General features: G+C 42.0%; 1 protein-coding gene across 3 annotated transcripts in view; it reads right to left on the bottom strand.

Annotated features, from left to right (window-relative positions):
• The window catches only part of LHFPL6 (LHFPL tetraspan subfamily member 6), a 243427-nt gene that overhangs the window by 21998 nt on the left and 200050 nt on the right, over nucleotides 1-21379 (bottom strand). For all 3 annotated transcript variants that reach the window (XM_034665087.1, XM_011233754.3, XM_034665088.1), the window contains exon 3: nucleotides 7329-7427. In XM_034665087.1, the coding sequence (XP_034520978.1) occupies nucleotides 7329-7427 (99 nt within the window). The remainder of the gene's footprint in view (nucleotides 1-7328; nucleotides 7428-21379) is intronic.

Here is a 21379-nt window from a genome sequence, read left to right on the forward strand (position 1 = left end):
GATAGCACTGAAAAAATTAAGAAGAATCTTTAAGAGGGAGACTAGTCTATTCTTCTCAATAGTGTGGTGGCCATATCTTAAGAAATATTATTTCCCACAGGTTTTTTAAAGAGAATTACCTTTTTCTACAATCACTGAATTTCACTGCTGCAAATCATTGTAAGCCACTGAATTAGGTTTTAAGAAGGCTTAATACAGGATTGGGGATGATTCTGTTCTGAAATAACCAAACCAAAAAAGACTTAGGAAGGAGAGAAGTTAGAGCTATTTCTTTTTCATCTATCAGGGCATTTTGCTCTGTAAACTATGACCTGAACTTGATTTTTTTCCCCTGGGAGATGGTTAAGCCATATTCCTTTAGAAAGTAATGCCATCATTCTCACCAGGATATTAGTGGCCAAGTATCTACAGACCCATAATGGCGGCTTCCTTTTTAGAGGTCAAAAATCAGCAGTGGGGTTCCTTCCTTCCCTCTCATCCTCTTTCCTTCCCCTCATTCCTATTTATCCACCCCCCTCCATCTGCCCCATCCCCCCTTTCCTTTCCTCCCTCCCTTCTTTTAACCATTCCGTGGATGGCAGATACGTGACATGCGTAAGGATCATGTTTATCTTAATTGGTAATTTCATCCTAAGTACATGGCACAATTTTTGATGCCAAAAACATGCTTAATAAATATCCGTGAGTAAATAAATCTGTTGACTACTTCTCTGGGCCAAACACTGAGATAGACACTGAAGTTGCAAAATTTCTGTCCCATAGGATCATCTGGAACCTACAAAGATGTGTTTAGGGAAGCAGACAGAACTGGATCTATGATTAAACAGAAGGAGTAGTTTTTCCTAAAGCAAAACTAGAGGCATTTACTAAGCTATAACTTAAAGTGGATATGTGCATGGTCTACTCTTGTCATCATGGTCCTACTGGTATTCATGGCCCTGAATTGAATTGGTTCTTCTCCTCACTTGCTAGAATGAATGCAGAAAACCCTTCTTCTCATGAAAAGAGGTCCCTAAGTAGCCTGAGCAACAAGCAAAGCTGGCTGTTTTTCCTTTGGAGGTGTCTGGACACTGCTCCACCACATTACTGGCCACATGGAGCTCCGTCTGCCTATGGAACTTTCCCAGCATCATCTGGAGTCACATTCTAGAGAGTTCCCACGAGTCCCCAAGGGTCTACCCAGTTTGGGCCTTGGGTTAGCTCCCAGCAGCCTCTCTGTTTTCCCGTCGTCCTCCTGTGCTAGCATGCTACGTGAGGGAATACAGGCTCCTCCTGGGTCTTCTAAATGACTTCTAGCAACTTGGACAAATTTACTATTTTTGTTCCCATTTTTTCCCCACTGACTATAACCTGCAAATTATTTTTTCTCAAGTGCGATTAGATTTGTTAGAGAAAACATGAGTCAGGAGTCAAAGAGACGTGTCCTAAAGAGACGTGACATGGTCATTGCTCAGACTGGAAGAGACTTCTTCACTGGGCTGAAAATGTGGAGGAAAGAGACTCATCTTTTTCAACACTGAGAGTTTCTCAGTTTTCAGAGTCTCTGGTACTGTTCTTCAGAAGCCAAGAGCATAATTTTAAGAACAGGAAACATGATGGCTTCTTAATCAAATTAAATAGCAAAATGAAAGCAATAATTACTCAAATTTACTTGGCAAATTAGCAAGACAAATTAATTGAAACACTGCTTTTGATCATAAGGATATAATTAGAAAAGCCAGGTGGATGAAAATATCTCCGAGGCATGAATTAAATCAATTGGACAACCTGATTATAAAGACCTTATGCTTAATGTGTAAATCCAAACTTACTGTTATGAAATGTAAAAGGAAGAAGAAAACATTAATCAGCAAATATTTATTAAAAATGGTCCTGTACAAATAACATGAATAAATAACGGCAAACATCTACTGGATTTTTATTATGTGAAGATACTAGGCTACGGTACAATAATTCTTATCACTTGTATTGTTTTGTTTTCTTAAAAAGTAATAAATAAATTCACCATTGTTAACATTTACACAGCATAAGCCATTATTGACCCTTACTCTACAACTGGAGGCTTCATGATGGGAGGAACATAGGGTACCAAGGCCAACAACAACAAAAAAAGACTGAGATGCCTTTTCTGTTCTTCGCCTCATCTTCCACTTACAGATGCCACTACCTCTCAGTAAAATCTGGTTCTATAAAACTCTGGACACATCCAAGCTCCACCGTAAGAAGCCAATTTGTACATGTTTTCCCCTGACAGCAGCTATCCATTCAAGTTGGCCCAATTAGATTGAGGAGAGAGACTTTTATTCCATTACTGGGACTGGGGGAAACTCACCCTCTCTTATTTGACATGGACACAAGCTACAGGCGCCTAATGTAATCATCTATGAGAAGAAGAGAACTAGCCTCAAGATGAAGCCAAACGTAAGATGGTGGAGCCGAGGTTGGAGAAGAACCCACAAGTGGCAGGTCTCCAGTTCAGGAAAATCCTGGGCCCTGGACAACATCCTGGAGCTCCTGGATCGGTCAGGCCTGTAGCTCTCCTTAGCTTTGGCCTTCCTAAGGTAAGAGGTCCTAAATATCTTCTTTGTTTCAGCTAGTTGGAATCAGATCTTTGTAACCTACAGTGAAAGCACCCTGCTGTATATAAAAATGAATGAATGTTAAAGTACATTCTAGCAAAGTACAAAAAAGTTAACTTTCTTTCTCCATAGAGGACAAACTGATGGTGCCAGAGATAAGGGGGTTAGGGGACGGGCAACATGGGAGGTGGGAGTGGGAGATACAGGCTTCTAGTCATGTAATGAGAAAGATACAGGGAACAAAAGGCACGGCATATATAGTCAATGACACTGTAATAGTGTTGGATGGTGACAGATGGTAACTACACTTGTGGTGAGGATTGTGTGACAGAGAGAGCTGCTGAGTCACTCTGTTGTGCACCTGAAACAAATGTAACATTGTGTGTCAACTAGACTCAAATAAAAAAATTAAAAAATGGTAATTTTCTTTATAAATTAGGGTAATTTTGTTTCAAAGTATGGCGGCTGATCCCTTGTGCCTGAATCACCTGGGATTACTTGCTTAAAACACAAGTGAGAACAACAGGTCTACCTCTGATTTTAATGCTAAAGACCGAAAGCTACTGTCAAGGCAAGCTGTACAATTTTAGTTGGGTAATTTAAAAATTCATTATCCAGCCTGCTTGCACTTTTGTTTCCCTGTTTTAAAAATATGTGTATTCAAATATGCTCCTGGCTTCTTCATAAATTAGAATGGTCCAAAGGTAAACAGTAACAATCTTTGATTTGTAAAAGTGGGTATTTTTGCGAAATTGCTGCAAAGCTTTGCACTTCATAACATATTAAAATGCTTGAGAAATAATCAATAGCCTTATAAAATTGTTTTCAAGGCACATTAAAAAATTCTCCCCAAATCTCCTTGCCAAGGAGAAAAGGCATTTTAAAAACTAGATTCTATTAAACGCTTACCACAGAACATTAAAACCACAAACGTGAGTTTCTGTGAAATCTGTTTCTTGCCTAACTACTACTTACGTGTTTGGACTCAGCTTAAATACTCTTAAATACTCTTAACCTGGGAGGCCCTTCCTACACACCCCCACCCCCCAGTATTCCTACCTTCTTCAGCGTGCCTACTTGGGCTCTTTCTTGGCTCTTCTCCCTGCCCACCCTGCAAACTAAAACACATCCACACTCACCCTTCATCTACTTAACCCTTTACAACCTTGAAGGCTCAGCTAAAAATAAAACTTCCTTAGGAGGCCCCCAGGGGAGGTCCAGGTCACTTGAACTGTGATATAGCAACTAAATAAAATAGCAGTCAGCCTGCATTCAGCAGCCAGTAAGGGACAAGATGCCTTTAACTTTATCCAATAAGGAAATGAATTACTATGTATCAGCAAGGCTGAAAATTCCTAGGGAAGACCTGCTTCAAGGGTGGTTGAACCACGGCTGGTTCTTCTGCCTCCTCCCGCCCCTGGAGGCTGCTCCTTCCTGCCTTTCTACCTGGTCAGAGGCAGCTGCCAGTGGCAGGGGGAGCATGGCTTCTAGTGCCTTTCCCTTAGCATGGGATCCCCTTTTCCCCAAAAGCCTCTGGACACATCTCCGACCGTAATCCCTGGTCCAAATGGGCCTCAGCCTTCCCATCCCAAGCTAGTGTCAAGAGGTAAGACCACCAAGACTAATTTAGAGTGCTTGCCACCTATTCACAACACGGCACAGCAAGAAAGGCGTAGTGTGCATGCAGCACACTAGGATAACTGGATGGGGTTGCTCCCCGCAGCCTCTGCCCTAGGCCCTGACCAGCTGTCCCGGCGGCTGAAGGCACCAACGAATGAGCATATCTGAAATGAATCTCTTTCTGGAGTGTCGGGTATGCGTTGGTTGAAATCAGGGGGTCCTCAGATGACAGCCCCACCACCTGTTTCGGTAAATGTTACAGGAAGACAGTCACACGCATTTATACATGGAGTGTCTTACCTGTTCCAACTGCAGAGCTGAATCGTTGCAACAGGGACCCTAGGGCTCCAAAAGCGGAAAACAGCCACTAGCTGGCTCTTTACAGAAACATTCCTCGGCCCCCGGCTTAGGATCACCAGCCAGCATGCAATCATGTTGGCAAGGCGACCACGATGTCCATGGCGTGCCCGGCTGCCTTCCTTTCCAACACACATCCCAGGGATACTATCTTCCTGAACATCTGCCCGTCCTGCTGGGTTTTTTCGTTCCCTGAGGGCAGTGAACAGGCTCATGCCATATCCCCAGCACCTGGCACAGGGCCTGATGAACCCTGATCACCTCATAAATATTTGTTGGCTGGAGAACTGAACGAATGCACCCCTTCAATAATCTGCCATACAAAACCAAAAATGATGGCTCCTTTCAGGATGTGCTCTAGAGAGAGAAAGTGACAACATTTCTGTAACGGGACGCCAAGAAAGTGACCTACACCCCACGAGAAGGAAAGCACGAACCTTAACGACATTAACATTTCCCAACCCTTGGGAGGAAGACATACCCACACACTGTCTCCTTTGAGAGGTGGCAGCAATGAGCTCAGGTTCTCAGAAGTGGTAGAGGCAGACTGTGTCTGTGGCAAGCAGCAGGCATACTGCTAAAACCGTGGGCCCGGGGCCATCCTCACTGAGAATGCTCACCCTCACACACATGCTATGGCTCCCAACTCCAGTCCTCGGCTCTCCCAAGTTAGCACCACAGTCTGCGACCTCACTCATTCACTGAAGTTCAGCCTTCATCAGCATTCAGGGGAACAGGAACAATTTTTTTAAAGATAGAAAACAGAAGCAGTTTTGTAGGACCTGGACCTCGTTTTATCTATAAATAATGCCAGTTTTATGTTTTTCCTCATCATCCAACTAAGAGAAATTGAAAAACAAACAGGCAAAAATTAAAACACCATGGTTTTTAAATTGTTAAAATGGTTTAGTGAGTTTAATCATGTAAGAAATTATTACCACCAGTAAAGAGGCAAGTTTTTTTTTTTAAGTTTGACCTTCAAATTTTTAATCCAATACTGAGAAGATACAAACTACTGGGATGCAGTAATGAAAACTGCAAAAACAGGATATGGGTTTCATTATAACCTGCTAATTAATACAGCAACACACAATAGCAGGAGATCAGCAAGAACGGTATTCTAATCAAGTTGAGGCATGTGTGAAACAGCCAAAAATGCCCCAAACACCAGAGAAAGAAAAATGCCAAACACTGTGTTAAAATATCTCCCCTGGACACAGTTTGCTTTCCAAAACAAAAACAAAAACAAAAACAAAAACAAAAACAAAAACAAAAACAAAAAACAAAACCAAAAGGCAAAAAATAAAAAAACAAACAAAAACCAAGCTGACACTCAACTTTGTGCGCATTCTTCCCTTCTTTGCATTTACAGGAATTACAAACGAATCCAGACTCGGGAAAGCCTTTGCGAGGAGGGAAGGGCAGTCAGAAATCTCTGTTATTTTTATCCATGCCAATTAGTAGTATTGAATGTATGGGCTTCTCCACCAAAAGAACTAGTATTATTTTGAGGGAAGCAGGGTGTTTGTGATCCAGAGTCAAACAAAAAGTGCTTTATTTTCAAATTCACAGAACTGTGATGTGGTATCGCATCTGTTCATTTTTCTCACGATCTGACAGAGATTTTTTTCACAGGAGTTCTCACACCAAATTTTTAAATGATGATTTGGGATAGAATACTGACATTAGACCAACTCCCTCGAACATTTCTTCTTAGAGTGAAGTATTGAATGGGAAAAGTGAATGTTTAAGTCAGTAACTCACTGTGTGCTAATGGTCAAAAACTGACTCTGTCTATCCTTATAGTGGGGGAAATTGTGTTTGCCATCACTTGGCAATAGTCTTTGACGTAGTAACACCAACTTCAGAAGAAGCATCCTCAGAAAATAATTCCATAAAGAAAGATTTACCTTTGTTAAATTTCTTATTACAATATGCCTTAAAATCACAGAAACCAGAGTAGACAAAATACCCAACTAGAAAGAAATAAGGAAGTGTTGAAGTAAATGGAGGTTTCTCAACCAAGTGAAATATAATCCAATTAGTACAAATTATAATGATGGAAACCATGTTTGTTGGATGCACCCTTTTTATCGATTGCTAAATAGAACACGCTGTCACTACAAGTGAAAACTCCTGGTTAGTACACAGAAAACCAAAGTCACGCGGCCCTTCACCAGTGTGCAAACTTCCGACTACTCACTCACATCTCTCCCAGCTTCTCGCATCTCTAAGGTCTCCTGAAAGGCTTTTCTCATGCCTCCCTGGTGCTTTTGTTGTGCTGTATTCCTGGCTCCCAAGGGGGTTCTGCCTACTTCCAGAAAACCCGCATGCATCACTGCGTTCAAGACCCAGCCCCTCCACGAAGTTGTCTATTACTCTGGAGTGAAATTGCTTTGGAGTGAAATTTCTTAGCCCTTGATGGTCTTGTTGGCTTTATCTCCTCAGGCAGCCTGTAAATTCCAGGGAGTTATTTTTAGCCCATGCAATAAGTAATAAACACATGATTCTGAATGAACCAACCCATGAATAGAAACTGTTGAGAGCAGGGACTATTTCTTATCTTTGTCTGGAGAATACTACCCCCAGTCCAGGCAAACAGCAGATTGCCAATAACTTCACTAAACAAACAGATAAATGAAGGTCTGTGTACTGTTATACATGACTGCTGGCTGTATGGTTCTCTTCCTTATGTCTCTTGCACTCTCTGCTTCTATGAAGGTCCGATAAGGTTCTTTTCTAAAAGGAGTGTCATCAATGAAGAAAACTTACCCAGGTCAAACTGGCCAGAAACGTAGCCACAGGTTTGCCGGACTTCCTCACTGTCCCAGCCCAAGGGGTAGAGGGCACAGCCAGCACCGATCAACAAGCCTGCGAAGACATAAGTCAAGAGGGCTTTACCAGTTTTCCTCTGCAACTCTAGATAAAGGCAGCAGCAGGGAGGGGGCATCGATATTAGCAATATAACAAAAGATCACGGTGTCTGCTTTTTGGAAACACCAGCCACGACTCCTGTAAGCAATCTAAGGGCAGTGTGATTCCATGAACAATTTCAAGTTGCTTAAAAGGAAACAAAAAACAACAAAACACCATAGGCAGCTCAGTTTGGTTCCAACTTTGCCCTTTGAAGCACTAAAAGCCTCACAAATCCTGTTTAGGAAAGAAGAGTCAGAAGCTTTTTAAATCACTCTTGTAAAAATCCAACCAATTGCACCGTCAGTCCATGTAAGCAAGTAAATCAAGGGCAAGCAGAAGTACCTAATAGAATGGGCTTCATCATTCATTAGATTTGTTTTTCCAATTTAAGAATCAAAATAGAATGTTTCAGCATCATTCAGTTGTACCAGGGGCAGAGAAAACATGAAGATTTTCATGAACCACTGTGGCACACGACGATTGGACCCATTCACTGCATTACCTGCTACTACACTCCGTTGAAAAGCTGAGAATCAGGGAGTGTTCCCTCATCTCAGAAATACTCTAGAAGATGGACACTTGTATCATTTAAGTCCTCCTTGGTGCTAAGACCAAAAGTTTTGATGATTAAACTAAAGAAGGTGGCGGTTTTACTTTAATATGTAAGTTATCATGGCAATGCGCTCTGAGCTGACAGCTCTTGACTGGCCGTCTTCAGTGTTGCTTCAAAGCCTAACAGAGGTGGGCAAGAAGCTGAATGAGGCCGAAGCACCCACCACCAGGATCCGAGGGCCAATCAGAAAGTAACATCTTGTCCGAACGGGAGGGAGCGCTGTCATCGTTCCTAGGTCCCACAAGTGTGCTGAGCCAGTGGGACCACCACACACAATCTGATGGGTGAGAAACCAGCCCAGTCCGAGAGAATGCGGGTTATATGGCGCTAAATGAGGGAGCCCCTGAAATGAGAAAAAATCCACTTTAGTGGATGTAATGTAGAGGCAGAATGACAGGGCCCTAAATGCCTCTAAAAGAGACTTTCAGTATTTCTGTATTGAGTCCCTTTCTGGTCCCCTTTTGCTTCTCCCCCTGCCCCCGGCAGATGACTCTTGCGGGTATAGCCCCCACACGTAAGTGGTCTGTTTCTTTACAGGCACCTAAGGAGGGGCTGCTTTCCAAACCTTCCCCAACCTCTACGCTGAGCTGTGGGGAGAGACATCCCCCATGAACTGACATACATTTCTCACCCTGGTGCCAATCTGTCCCTTGTCAACAGTAAAACCACCATTTAATGCAGAGGGGCTAAGATCCAAGGGAACGCCTACAAAGAATCATTGAAAGTGCAAATCACAAATTCCGGGACGCCTTCGATGCACTTGGTTAAATATGAGCTGTGTCAAGGCTGAAGAACAACCCAGAAAGCAACCTTATAAGGTTCTGTTGACAGAGCAAATGCCCCAGTGACTGGTTTCCTTAGGCTCTTCCCCTTAAGACAGAATTTATAGTATTCTGAAGAGAGCTCTAAACTGGTGTTATCCACTACCAGGTAAAGAGATAATGAGGAGGCCAAAGTTTATGCAAATTAAATTCCAAGAAGGTTTAATAAATAATGTGGTCTCACTGCCATGATACTCAGTTCTTAAATGAATAAGTAACACCATTTTTCGAGAACTTGCTCTATCCTGTCATTACATCCTCATGACTTACATATTTTATAACTGAAAGGTTGTACCTCTTAATCCCCTTCACTTATTTTTCCCATCCCATTCCCCTCCCCCTCTGGTAATCAACAGTCCGTTTCCTAGATCTATGAGTTTGTTTCCATTTTATTTTGTTTGTTCATCTTGTTTTTTTCTTTTAGATTCCACATATAAGTAAATCATATGGTATTTGTCTTTCTCTGACTTATTTCACTTAGCATAATAACCTTTAGGTCCATCCATATTGTTGCAAATGGCAAGATTTCATTCTTTTTCATGACTAATAGTCCATTATAAATATGAATATAAATATATATATAGCCTCACATCTTCTTTATTCATCTATTAATGGACACTCAGCTATTGTAAATAATGCTGTAGTGAACATAGGGGTACATATATCTTTTTGAATTAATGTTTTCATTTTCTTCAGATAAATACCCAGAAATGGAATTGCTGGATTGCATGGTAGTTCTATTTTTAAATTTTTTGAGAACTTCATACTATTTTCCATAATGGCTATTCCCACCGACAGTGCACAAGGGTTCCGTCTGCTCCACATCCTTGCCAACATTTTTTTTTTTTGTCCTTTTGATAATAGCCAATCTGACTGGTGTGAGGTGATATCTCATTGTGGTTTAGATTTCCATTTCCCTGGTGATTAGTGATGCTGACATCGTTTCCTGTGCCTGTTGGCCATCTATATATGTTCTTTGGAAAAATGTCCGTTCCAGTCCTCTACCCATTTTTCAATTGGGTTGTTTGCTTTTGTTTTTGTTTTGTTTTATATTAAGATGTGTAAGCTCTTTATATATTTTTGGATATTAACTCCTTATTGGATATGTCATTTGTAAATATCTTCTCCAATGCCATAGGTTGCCTTTCCATTTTGTTAACTGCTTCCTTTGCTGTGCAGAAGCAGCTTTTTAGGTTGATAAAATCCTATTTGCTTATTTTAGTTTTTGTTGCCCTTGCTTGAGGAGACTAGTCCAAAAAAATACTACTAACACCAATGTCAAAAAGCTTACTATCTTTGTTTTCTTCCAGAAAGTGCCTGGACCCTGCTTCTGCCCACACTGTTGAGCTGGAGAGGGGATATGAAAAATGGTCTCACTGGTCCTCCAACCCTGGAGACAGTTCCAGGAGTTCCTCACCTGTTTGGTGGATGCTGTAAGGTTAGCAAATGTATGTCCTTCACTTATAGTCTGGTTGCCCTTTAAACCACTATTTTTTGCTGTGTTCCAAGGTGGGAGAGTCTGCTCATGGGCCCCTCAGTGATATCATCTGTCAGTGACTCTGCTGGTCACTGAGTCGGAGGTGGGGTTTCTGTCATTGCCGTGTCTCTGTCTCTCTTACTCTTCTATATGTGGTCTCTCTATCATTTGTTGTGCAGATGTTGTTCAATCAGCCTTCAGTTCTTCTTGAGAAGGAACTGCTCTATATGTCGGTGTAGATTGGGTGTATCTGCAGGAGGAAGTGAGTTCAGGGTCTCACTATGCTGCCATCTTGGACCCGCCCCTGAGAACATCTTTTTAATGGAAGAAACCTGTCATTTTTCAGTTTTGGCCAAGTTAAACCTTAGACCATGTCGTAGAATTCAATGTTTCATGAAAGTGTAGTTTGAAAATCCCTGAACTAGACACCTCTTAGATGTTATACTGCCTGCTGAAATGGGGCTCAGAGAATATTCTGGAACTTGAGGAGATTGCCCAAATGATATTTTAGTGACCTAATAGGTTTTAAGAGCTCTGGTTGCCTAATTCACTCCTGGAGCGCAAATGGCTCAATGAGAATCTCTGGCTCACAAACTTCCGTATCATCGACATGGATTTTCTTTATTGGATTTATAAATCTGGTGGTTTATAAAACTTCAAGGGCTTAATTACGTGGTATTTTAACCACATTCCTTTGTCACTGCCATAAAAGACGTCATGAAAAAATTGTCACATTATCACATTTTGGGAAAATCTGTGCCTGTAAGAGTGGAAGTGAGGAAAGACAGTGCAAAGCAAGGCAACAACTTGACAAAGGTGGTAACAGAGGTGGGAGGGGTGGAGGAGGTCTGAGATCATTTGCAGCTACAGGCTCATTTGTAATTAAGAAGCAATCTATTTTTGCAATCCTAAGGGGTCATGAGTAAATCACAAATGAGAGTACATTAGCTCAATCTTTAGCTTTCACATGGCAGCTAGCTGAAATCGGCTATCCAGGGGCAAGAGATCATGGAGGTCACTGTGTAGGAGGTCTTAGAAATTTAGAGAGATGTTGCTTCCCAAAAAAGAATGAAAATAATAATCCAAGAAATGACTCAATAATTCTTTATTATTATTATATTGTTAGTCACCATACAGTACATCCCTGGTTTTTGATGTAAAGTTCGACGATTCATTAGTTGCGTATAAACACCCAGTGCACCATGCAATACGTGCCCTCCTTACTACCCATCACAAGTCTATCCCATTCCCCCACCCCCCTCCCCTCTGAAGCCCTCAGTTTGTTACTCAATAATTCTTAAATGAAAAAAATTCCCTTATTTTTTTATTTTTGTTTTTTGACTGCGATGCTATTCCAACCTGAATGCCCTANCTCAATAATTCTCAAATGAAAAAAATTCCCTTATTTTTTTATTTTTGTTTTTTGACTGCGATGCTATTCCAACCTGAATGCCCTAGGGTTTTTTGTCTCACCCTGTTCAAGACAATTACAATAGTTAAAGAGCCATGCTGGTGGAATGATGTCTAAGGAGAAGCCGTGCTAATGGAGAAGAGACAGCACAGACAAATGCAAAGACGCAAGCACTAGGGAGCTGCGCTGCGATGCTGTTATAAAAGGCATCTACCTTTCTCCCCAAATGGATTCTTGTNCAGTGCTAATGGAGGAGAGACAGCACAGACAAATGCAAAGCAAGCACTAGGGAGCTGCGCTGCGATGCTGTTATAAAAGGCATCTACCTTTCTCCCCAAATGGATTCTTGTACCTATATCTTTGCCTGGATACACTCTGCCTGCCCATAAATCCACCTTTGGGAGAGTCCCTAGTGGAAACTCTATTCGTTTTCACATAATGCTGGAAATATCTGCCATGATACTAATTATTTCTTACAATTCAAGTGTGAAGTCTGAAGTTTGTAAAGATCTCAGTGGTCAAAGTAAGAATCAGATGCTGGGAAATTTTCCCTTCTGCAAAGTCTTTCTATTCAAAGTCGGTACTTCACACTTAGGAATATTACCATAACAATTCGGCTCCTGCCAAGAAGGCAAAACAAACCTCTAGTCAGCCAATGCCAATTACTCTCCACAGGTGGTAAGAATAGAGTCCCTCATGTTAGGCTCATAAAGCCTTATTTTTTCCAGGCACTATTGAAAGTTTTTATGTGATCTCACTTTTTTCCATGACTATTGCTCCATTCTTTTTCCACAGGTTTTTTTTTTTTTTTAATACTGTGACTTTTTCCACTTATTGCCCCTTCAGTGGTCACACCAGTGTTTCCCATCATTTCATCTTTTATGTTTTTTGGATACTTTTATCCATCCTCCAGTTCCTTTATCTTCTTTTCTGTGGCAAGCACAGAGGGAAATTGCTTTCTTTACTCTTCTCATGCAAGCTGCTCAGTCTTGGAGCTTGTTATCTGGATTTCTCTTTGGATGACGTTGGCACATTTCCACCTCCAAGTCTCCGTATGCTAATTTATGTACACAATTCTCATCCATTCTCACCCCCTAGATAACGGTCCCTTTACAAAATAAATCCACTGGTGGGGAGGAAATAAGAGCAAAGGCCAGTAGTACAACTCTTCAGACCTTGAAAGCACCATCAGGAGGAAGCTACGGTTGACCCTTGAACAACACAGGGGTCAGGGGCACTGACCCCCTGTGCAGTCGAAAAATCTGTGTATAACTTTTGATTTCCCCAAAACTTAACTACTAATAGCCTACTGTTTACCAAAAGCCTTAGAGATGACATAAACAGTCAATTAACACATATCTTGTATGTTATATGTAGTATAGACTATATTCTTATAGTCTAAGCTAGAGGAAAAATGTTAGTAAGAAAATTATAAGGAAGAGAAAAATACATGTAGTGCTGCACTGTATTTATTGAAAAAAGCCCATGCATAAATGGACCCATGCAGTTCAAACCTGTGCTGTTCAAGGGTCAACTGCACTTAAATATTCTATAAGGAGGCTTCTGCAGGCTCATAAACCACACCTCCCTTCAAAGTGTTTTCTGAAAACTGAGGTATAGAGGATGAAAGAGGTTTGTCTAAGGACACAGAACCCAGATCAGTCCCAGGGCTCCTGGGCTCTTTTCCACCTGTCATGATCCCAATGCTTGGACATCAGGCCACTCCAAGGTCTCTCACTCGCCACCTGCTGCTACCTGAGTTCAGCCACATGTTGGATTTCACCAGCATCATATTTTACTAAGCGGGGCATCTCACTGGCAAGTCCATATTTCTTAAATCCCAAATCATTGAAAGATGTGCCCGTGCTGAACTGGGCAGCTGGCACAGAGCCAAGTCAAGGTCATCCCATTACGTGGCTCAGGGGCTCTGACCAGTCCCAAAGACATTTCTGACTGGGGACTATCAGTTCTTTGAATATGTCTTGAATTTTCTCATTTCTGAAAGTTGAATTCCTTCCCTTTGAGATACTCTCACTCCTTACTTTATGCTTAGGCTACACCATGAAAATACAGCTGTTAAATTCTAGAAGCCTCAACACGCAGCTGGCCCTGGACACCCCAAAAGGAAGCTACAGGTTTTACCCCCCCNTGAAAAAATTGTCACATTATCACATTTTGGGAAAATCTGTGCCTGTAAGAGTGGAAGTGAGGAAAGACAGTGCAAAGCAAGGCAACAACTTGACAAAGGTGGTAACAGAGGTGGGAGGGGTGGAGGAGGTCTGAGATCATTTGCAGCTACAGGCTCATTTGTAATTAAGAAGCAATCTATTTTTGCAATCCTAAGGGGTCATGAGTAAATCACAAATGAGAGTACATTAGCTCAATCTTTAGCTTTCACATGGCAGCTAGCTGAAATCGGCTATCCAGGGGCAAGAGATCATGGAGGTCACTGTGTAGGAGGTCTTAGAAATTTAGAGAGATGTTGCTTCCCAAAAAAGAATGAAAATAATAATCCAAGAAATGACTCAATAATTCTTTATTATTATTATATTGTTAGTCACCATACAGTACATCCCTGGTTTTTGATGTAAAGTTCGACGATTCATTAGTTGCGTATAACGCCCAGTGCACCATGCAATACGTGCCCTCCTTACTACCCATCACCAGTCTATCCCATTCCCCCACCCCCCTCCCCTCTGAAGCCCTCAGTTTGTTACTCAATAATTCTCAAATGAAAAAAATTCCCTTATTTTTTTATTTTTGTTTTTTGACTGCGATGCTATTCCAACCTGAATGCCCTAGGGTTTTTTGTCTCACCCTGTTCAAGACAATTACAATAGTTAAAGAGCCATGCTGGTGGAATGATGTCTAAGGAGAAGCCAGTGCTAATGGAGGAGAGACAGCACAGACAAATGCAAAGCAAGCACTAGGGAGCTGCGCTGCGATGCTGTTATAAAAGGCATCTACCTTTCTCCCCAAATGGATTCTTGTACCTATATCTTTGCCTGGATACACTCTGCCTGCCCATAAATCCACCTTTGGGAGAGTCCCTAGTGGAAACTCTATTCGTTTTCACATAATGCTGGAAATATCTGCCATGATACTAATTATTTCTTACAATTCAAGTGTGAAGTCTGAAGTTTGTAAAGATCTCAGTGGTCAAAGTAAGAATCAGATGCTGGGAAATTTTCCCTTCTGCAAAGTCTTTCTATTCAAAGTCGGTACTTCACACTTAGGAATATTACCATAACAATTCGGCTCCTGCCAAGAAGGCAAAACAAACCTCTAGTCAGCCAATGCCAATTACTCTCCACAGGTGGTAAGAATAGAGTCCCTCATGTTAGGCTCATAAAGCCTTATTTTTTCCAGGCACTATTGAAAGTTTTTATGTGATCTCACTTTTTTCCATGACTATTGCTCCATTCTTTTTCCACAGGTTTTTTTTTTTTTTTAATACTGTGACTTTTTCCACTTATTGCCCCTTCAGTGGTCACACCAGTGTTTCCCATCATTTCATCTTTTATGTTTTTTGGATACTTTTATCCATCCTCCAGTTCCTTTATCTTCTTTTCTGTGGCAAGCACAGAGGGAAATTGCTTTCTTTACTCTTCTCATGCAAGCTGCTCAGTCTTGGAGCTTGTTATCTGGATTTCTCTTTGGATGACGTTGGCACATTTCCACCTCCAAGTCTCCGTATGCTAATTTATGTACACAATTCTCATCCATTCTCACCCCCTAGATAACGGTCCCTTTACAAAATAAATCCACTGGTGGGGAGGAAATAAGAGCAAAGGCCAGTAGTACAACTCTTCAGACCTTGAAAGCACCATCAGGAGGAAGCTACGGTTGACCCTTGAACAACACAGGGGTCAGGGGCACTGACCCCCTGTGCAGTCGAAAAATCTGTGTATAACTTTTGATTTCCCCAAAACTTAACTACTAATAGCCTACTGTTTACCAAAAGCCTTAGAGATGACATAAACAGTCAATTAACACATATCTTGTATGTTATATGTAGTATAGACTATATTCTTATAGTCTAAGCTAGAGGAAAAATGTTAGTAAGAAAATTATAAGGAAGAGAAAAATACATGTAGTGCTGCACTGTATTTATTGAAAAAAGCCCATGCATAAATGGACCCATGCAGTTCAAACCTGTGCTGTTCAAGGGTCAACTGCACTTAAATATTCTATAAGGAGGCTTCTGCAGGCTCATAAACCACACCTCCCTTCAAAGTGTTTTCTGAAAACTGAGGTATAGAGGATGAAAGAGGTTTGTCTAAGGACACAGAACCCAGATCAGTCCCAGGGCTCCTGGGCTCTTTTCCACCTGTCATGATCCCAATGCTTGGACATCAGGCCACTCCAAGGTCTCTCACTCGCCACCTGCTGCTACCTGAGTTCAGCCACATGTTGGATTTCACCAGCATCATATTTTACTAAGCGGGGCATCTCACTGGCAAGTCCATATTTCTTAAATCCCAAATCATTGAAAGATGTGCCCGTGCTGAACTGGGCAGCTGGCACAGAGCCAAGTCAAGGTCATCCCATTACGTGGCTCAGGGGCTCTGACCAGTCCCAAAGACATTTCTGACTGGGGACTATCAGTTCTTTGAATATGTCTTGAATTTTCTCATTTCTGAAAGTTGAATTCCTTCCCTTTGAGATACTCTCACTCCTTACTTTATGCTTAGGCTACACCATGAAAATACAGCTGTTAAATTCTAGAAGCCTCAACACGCAGCTGGCCCTGGACACCCCAAAAGGAAGCTACAGGTTTTACCCCCCCTCCAATCATGGGCTCCTACGGGGGTGTACTCTATACCATTTACCCGGGGCTTACTACCTTGCTGTAGTTATTCACAAGTATTACATCTCCTGGAAACCCAAAAACTCAACCATATGTTTACTTGCTTCTAACTCACTGGTTCATGATATTTGGTAAATGTTAGATAGCAGTACTATAATTTATTAGTATTTACAAAAGCCTCAGCATAATTACATAATACTTAGAGAACAGATCATATAAAATATATCATTGTCCTCATTTTGCAAAGGAGGAGGCTGAGCCTTAGAGAAGGAGGCTCAAGCTCATGAGGCTACAAAGTGGTAGATGCAGGGACTTATATGCACGTCTGTCTGAGCTCTAAGCCAATATTGCTAAACTCTACCTTCTAATGTCCCCCAAATCCCCCAGTGTTCAAGGTCCCAGCTCTGGCTCACCTCCCATGTCCACACACGTACTGAACCCTGCATATAAATGGAAAAGGAAGAACAGAGCAGAAGATCAAGAAGGATTGCAAGTGATCTCCAGGATTGACTCTGTTGCTGCCTGTATCCAAAAGCAAGGGCTCTCGAGACCCGTGCACATTCCCCCTTCCCCTGGCGCCAGAGAGGGAGAACTTGGATGTGAGTTCTAGCACACAAAGAGGTTTGTCCACAAAGACCACATTGAGGCATAAAGATGAAAAATGGATTCGTTGTCATCAGAAGTTTAGCCAAGGAAAGCATATCCTATCATAGCACTAAAATATAAAACAGAAATATATTCATTTCTGAGCTATCAAAACTCTTTTTACAAATGACAATAAGACTCTCTGGTTGCTGAAAACATCATGCAGAAGAGAACATACTTTAGATTTTCTTAAAATGCTTTCAAAATGGCTCCTTGGTTCTTATTTCTTCCTTTTCCAGTTCATGGGTCAGAAGACATGAAAGACATACTTCAGAATACCTGCTTCTTCGCTCAGAGCCAAAACTTCACAAGCTAATTTCAGCCATGAGTGACTTGTCATCTTTGTTCTTTCTAGAGTCCTAGGCAATCATTGATAGAAAACAGGTTGTTTCAAATGATGAAACTTTGGGGGATATTTTGCCATTTCTATGTGACAGATTTCTGGTAAATTACAGGAGACTAAAAGCAATGGTTTTTCTAACCCTAGTAGTTAAGAAATTTCAGTCCCACCACTTCATTTCTTTCAGGCTCAGTTTTCCTTATCTGTAAAATGGGGACAATATCTACCTCTTGGAGTTGTTGCAAAGATTAAATGAGATCGTGCATGTAAAGCGGGGGGCACAGTGCCTTACAGTGAGGGTACAACAAATGGTCTCTATAGTCAGGCTTTAGACTTTGTGCCACATGTGGAGGGACCATGGAGGATTTGGTTCAAGCCAATGTGTGTTTGTACATAATTGCCTGAAACAGAGTCCTCGAGTCCTCTGCTCTCAGAGAAGGTCCTCTTCTTAGATGGACGGTGGGGAGGGTTCCAGCAATGACATTCCTGGAATGGTGAGCCACGATCACTTGCCCCAAAAGTCCTATCAGCCATGTAAACCTCAGTAGGAACAAATGAAACAATTTGATAACTTTCACATTTAAGTGAGGAATTCACGTGCTACTCCTGAGGCTAATNCGCTACTCCTGAGGCTAATGATATTTTTGCTCGTTCCATTTTGTTTTGGGTTTTTTTGCATTTTACTTTTAAAGACACTTTTGGCCTTTCTGTGAGGTAGGCAGAGCCAGGACCAGTGTCCCCATTTAGTAGACGAAGGAATGGATTCACAGACAGGTGGGGAGATCTGAGCTTCACCACGTGGATAACCCGAGGCAGAGCTGGGCCACAACCTCAGCGCACCTGACTCCCACTTCTACGCTTTGGTTCACTGTCTTCACTCTGACACTGCGAGAACGGAGCTAACAATGCACAGTGCTTCAGCGACACCTCTGAAACAAACAAAAATCCTAATTTTCACTGACACTAAGGCGTTCCGCAGTGTGACAGCAGGAGAGGAATAAAGACACGGGCCTGCATGTCCAGAGTATCATGGCTCGCAGACCGACCAGCACACAAAACAGCTGGGGGATTTGTTCAAAATGTCGATTCTGGTTCTACAGTTCTGGGGTGGGGCCGGATCTCCTGTGATTGCAAGCAGCTCGTGATGGGACAGACAGGGGACCACGCTGTGGGCTCTGAGGGTCGAGCGGGTATAGAGCAGGCTGTGATGTTGATCACATCAGGTGCATATCCTGACACCCCTGGACCAGATGTGTGACCTCGAGCAGCACGCTTTTGGATTCTCTGAGCTCAGGTTTTTAGCTACATAACAGACCTACTGGTACCCACATCGTTAGCATTTTTATTAGAAAGAAATGGCTTAATAAAGGTGCCCGGTTCTGTGGTTGGTGTAAGATACATATCAATATTGGTACTGTAATTGTAGCACTGGACCTGCTGTCTCAGAATTGCAAACCTTTCATTGTCCTGTAGCTTCCAGCAGCTATAGGCGCTCATCAAACAGATAAATAAACAAAAACACTAATTGAAAGCAGAGGGCTCTGCCTTACTGCTTGCTCATGTTGTCAGAGCAAAAATCTCCTCTGAAGCTAAACACATCTCTGAAACTAAGAGTAATTACATTCTTTTTTTTCTCCTCCAACATGGTATTATGAAAACGATCAGACTTACAAAGAAGTTGGAAAAATTGTATAGTGAACACCCATACACCCATGCCTGGGTTCTATGATTAACATGTTTTAAAGTCTGCATTATTACCTATCCATTTTCCATTCCTCTATTGATCCGTCAATCCACCTTTTTTGGGGGGAGGGGGTGGTAAGTTTCAAGCATCAATACATATGACACTACTTTCATTATTCATACTCTAGCCTCTTTCTTCCCTTGGCCCAGTAACCTGCACGGAGCTAGGAGGCAGACACAAAAGCCTGACTCAATAGCCACAGCTGACACAACACGACATCCTTATGGCCTGTTGCCTCTAAATGGGGACCCATTGGCACGGAAGGGATTTATGTACAAATCTAGAGCAATGAAGACCTCTAAGCTGTTCACAATTCTCAAACAACCATTTCACCACCTAACACAGAGCTGCCTTGCTTCACCTGTTTGACCCAGAAATACCTATAAGAACTTCACGAGACATTTCACAAAGCCCAGAATGACAACAACATAAAGAGTTCCAGCCCAGCCCAGCCACTCAGCTCAGAGTTTTCAGTGGACGTGTTTTCTCTTAAGGATCACCGCTGTTTTGTACAAACTGAGTCACTCCTGATCCCCGCCCCCTACAGAAGAAAAAAGGGAAAGAACGATGATCACATTTCAACATGAAAGTGTCCTGAGAGCGCTGGACAAGGCTCCAACACCATCCCGTCAACAACAAACAAACAAATAGAAAACCTGCTATAAGTCAACGTACACTGCAAACTTAACCTAGCCTATCCCCGCTTTGAAAATGCAATGTCAGTTCCAAACCAGACTTGAGTCAGTTTCATGCTGGCAAACCGAGGTTCCCACAGTCACATAAATATTCAGGTAGTAAACTGTTAGGGACGAGGGCTTTGGAGTCTTACCTGTACTCAAATATTGGGTCTGCTACTCACTAGTTCCTGACTCTTACACCTGAGCCCCAACAGCTGCATTGATAAGATGGCTATACCAGTGCCTCTTTACAGAGTTGTCCAGAGGATAAGCTAAATAAAATGTCCCAGCACGGGGCAGGACATATAAAAGTAGATTCCCTTTTATGAAATAATGAGGAAAGAGAAGGGGAAGGCAATATTCCAAACACTTGTATTTGTTTGCACACCAGTGGCTCTATGAAAACAAGAGGAATGGTGGAACCAGATTCTGCCCTGGTTGAAGGAGGCTTACGAAGATCACTTCCTGTGAGCCTCAGCGTCTCCCTCAGGGTCAGTGTGGATAAAGCCCCCTGCACCTCTCAAGGATGGCATGATGACCCAAGAAATGCATGCCAGTTGTCCAGGGCATGGCAACCGCTCCCGCACGGTGGTTTGGCATGTTTGCCCAGGATAGGGGAGGGTGCCTGCAGATCACTCAGGAGAAGCCCACAGGGAGGACAATGTATCTGAAGGAAAATATCATCCTCCCCAACTCTGACATCCTAATATCATAAAATTACCCAAGACAGTGGAGAATTCAGGTAGACAAACCTTCCAAAGGAGTGATGAGCTCCCTGGGGCTTCCCTGTAAGTGCTATTTTAGGATCCCGCTTCAGTTCTAACACAGCAATATTCAGGAGGCAGAGTGGAACCTCTCTCCTTAACCAATACATCAAGTGCCCACAAACAGGCGGATTCCATGCCTCCAAACCCTGTTCATTTATTTCTACTTGACTTAAAAAAAAAAAGTGTCAGGATAAGAATGATTTATTTTCCTATTTATTTTTAAGGTCCTTAAGTACTTCAATCAGGGGCCCCAAGACAACACTAAAGTCAGATGCCAGGCATATTTTTAAAAAGTAGTAAAATCTCCATGTGCTGAAATGAACAGTTAGTGAAAGACTTTCTACAAATTGAGAGGGACGAGGCCTCCGTGCCATTTATAACCTGCCACAGCGAGCCGCTTGAAGGCTCAAAGCACAAGCAAATTCGAAGAGTATTTAAAACACTTTCAAAATGTAATGGAGGGAGCATAAAGGGAAAATCTTATGTAGTAACGAAGACAAGACTAAGAGGCAGTGAGGTGCTGCTTTCCCTTTAAGTTCTAGATATTACTAGCTAGCTTCCTAACCAAAAAAAAAAAAAAAAAAAAAAAAAAAAAAAAAAAA

The sequence above is a fragment of the Ailuropoda melanoleuca genome, chromosome 7 (genome assembly GCF_002007445.2).
Source record: "Ailuropoda melanoleuca isolate Jingjing chromosome 7, ASM200744v2, whole genome shotgun sequence".
NCBI classification, from domain to species: Eukaryota; Metazoa; Chordata; class Mammalia; order Carnivora; family Ursidae; genus Ailuropoda; species Ailuropoda melanoleuca.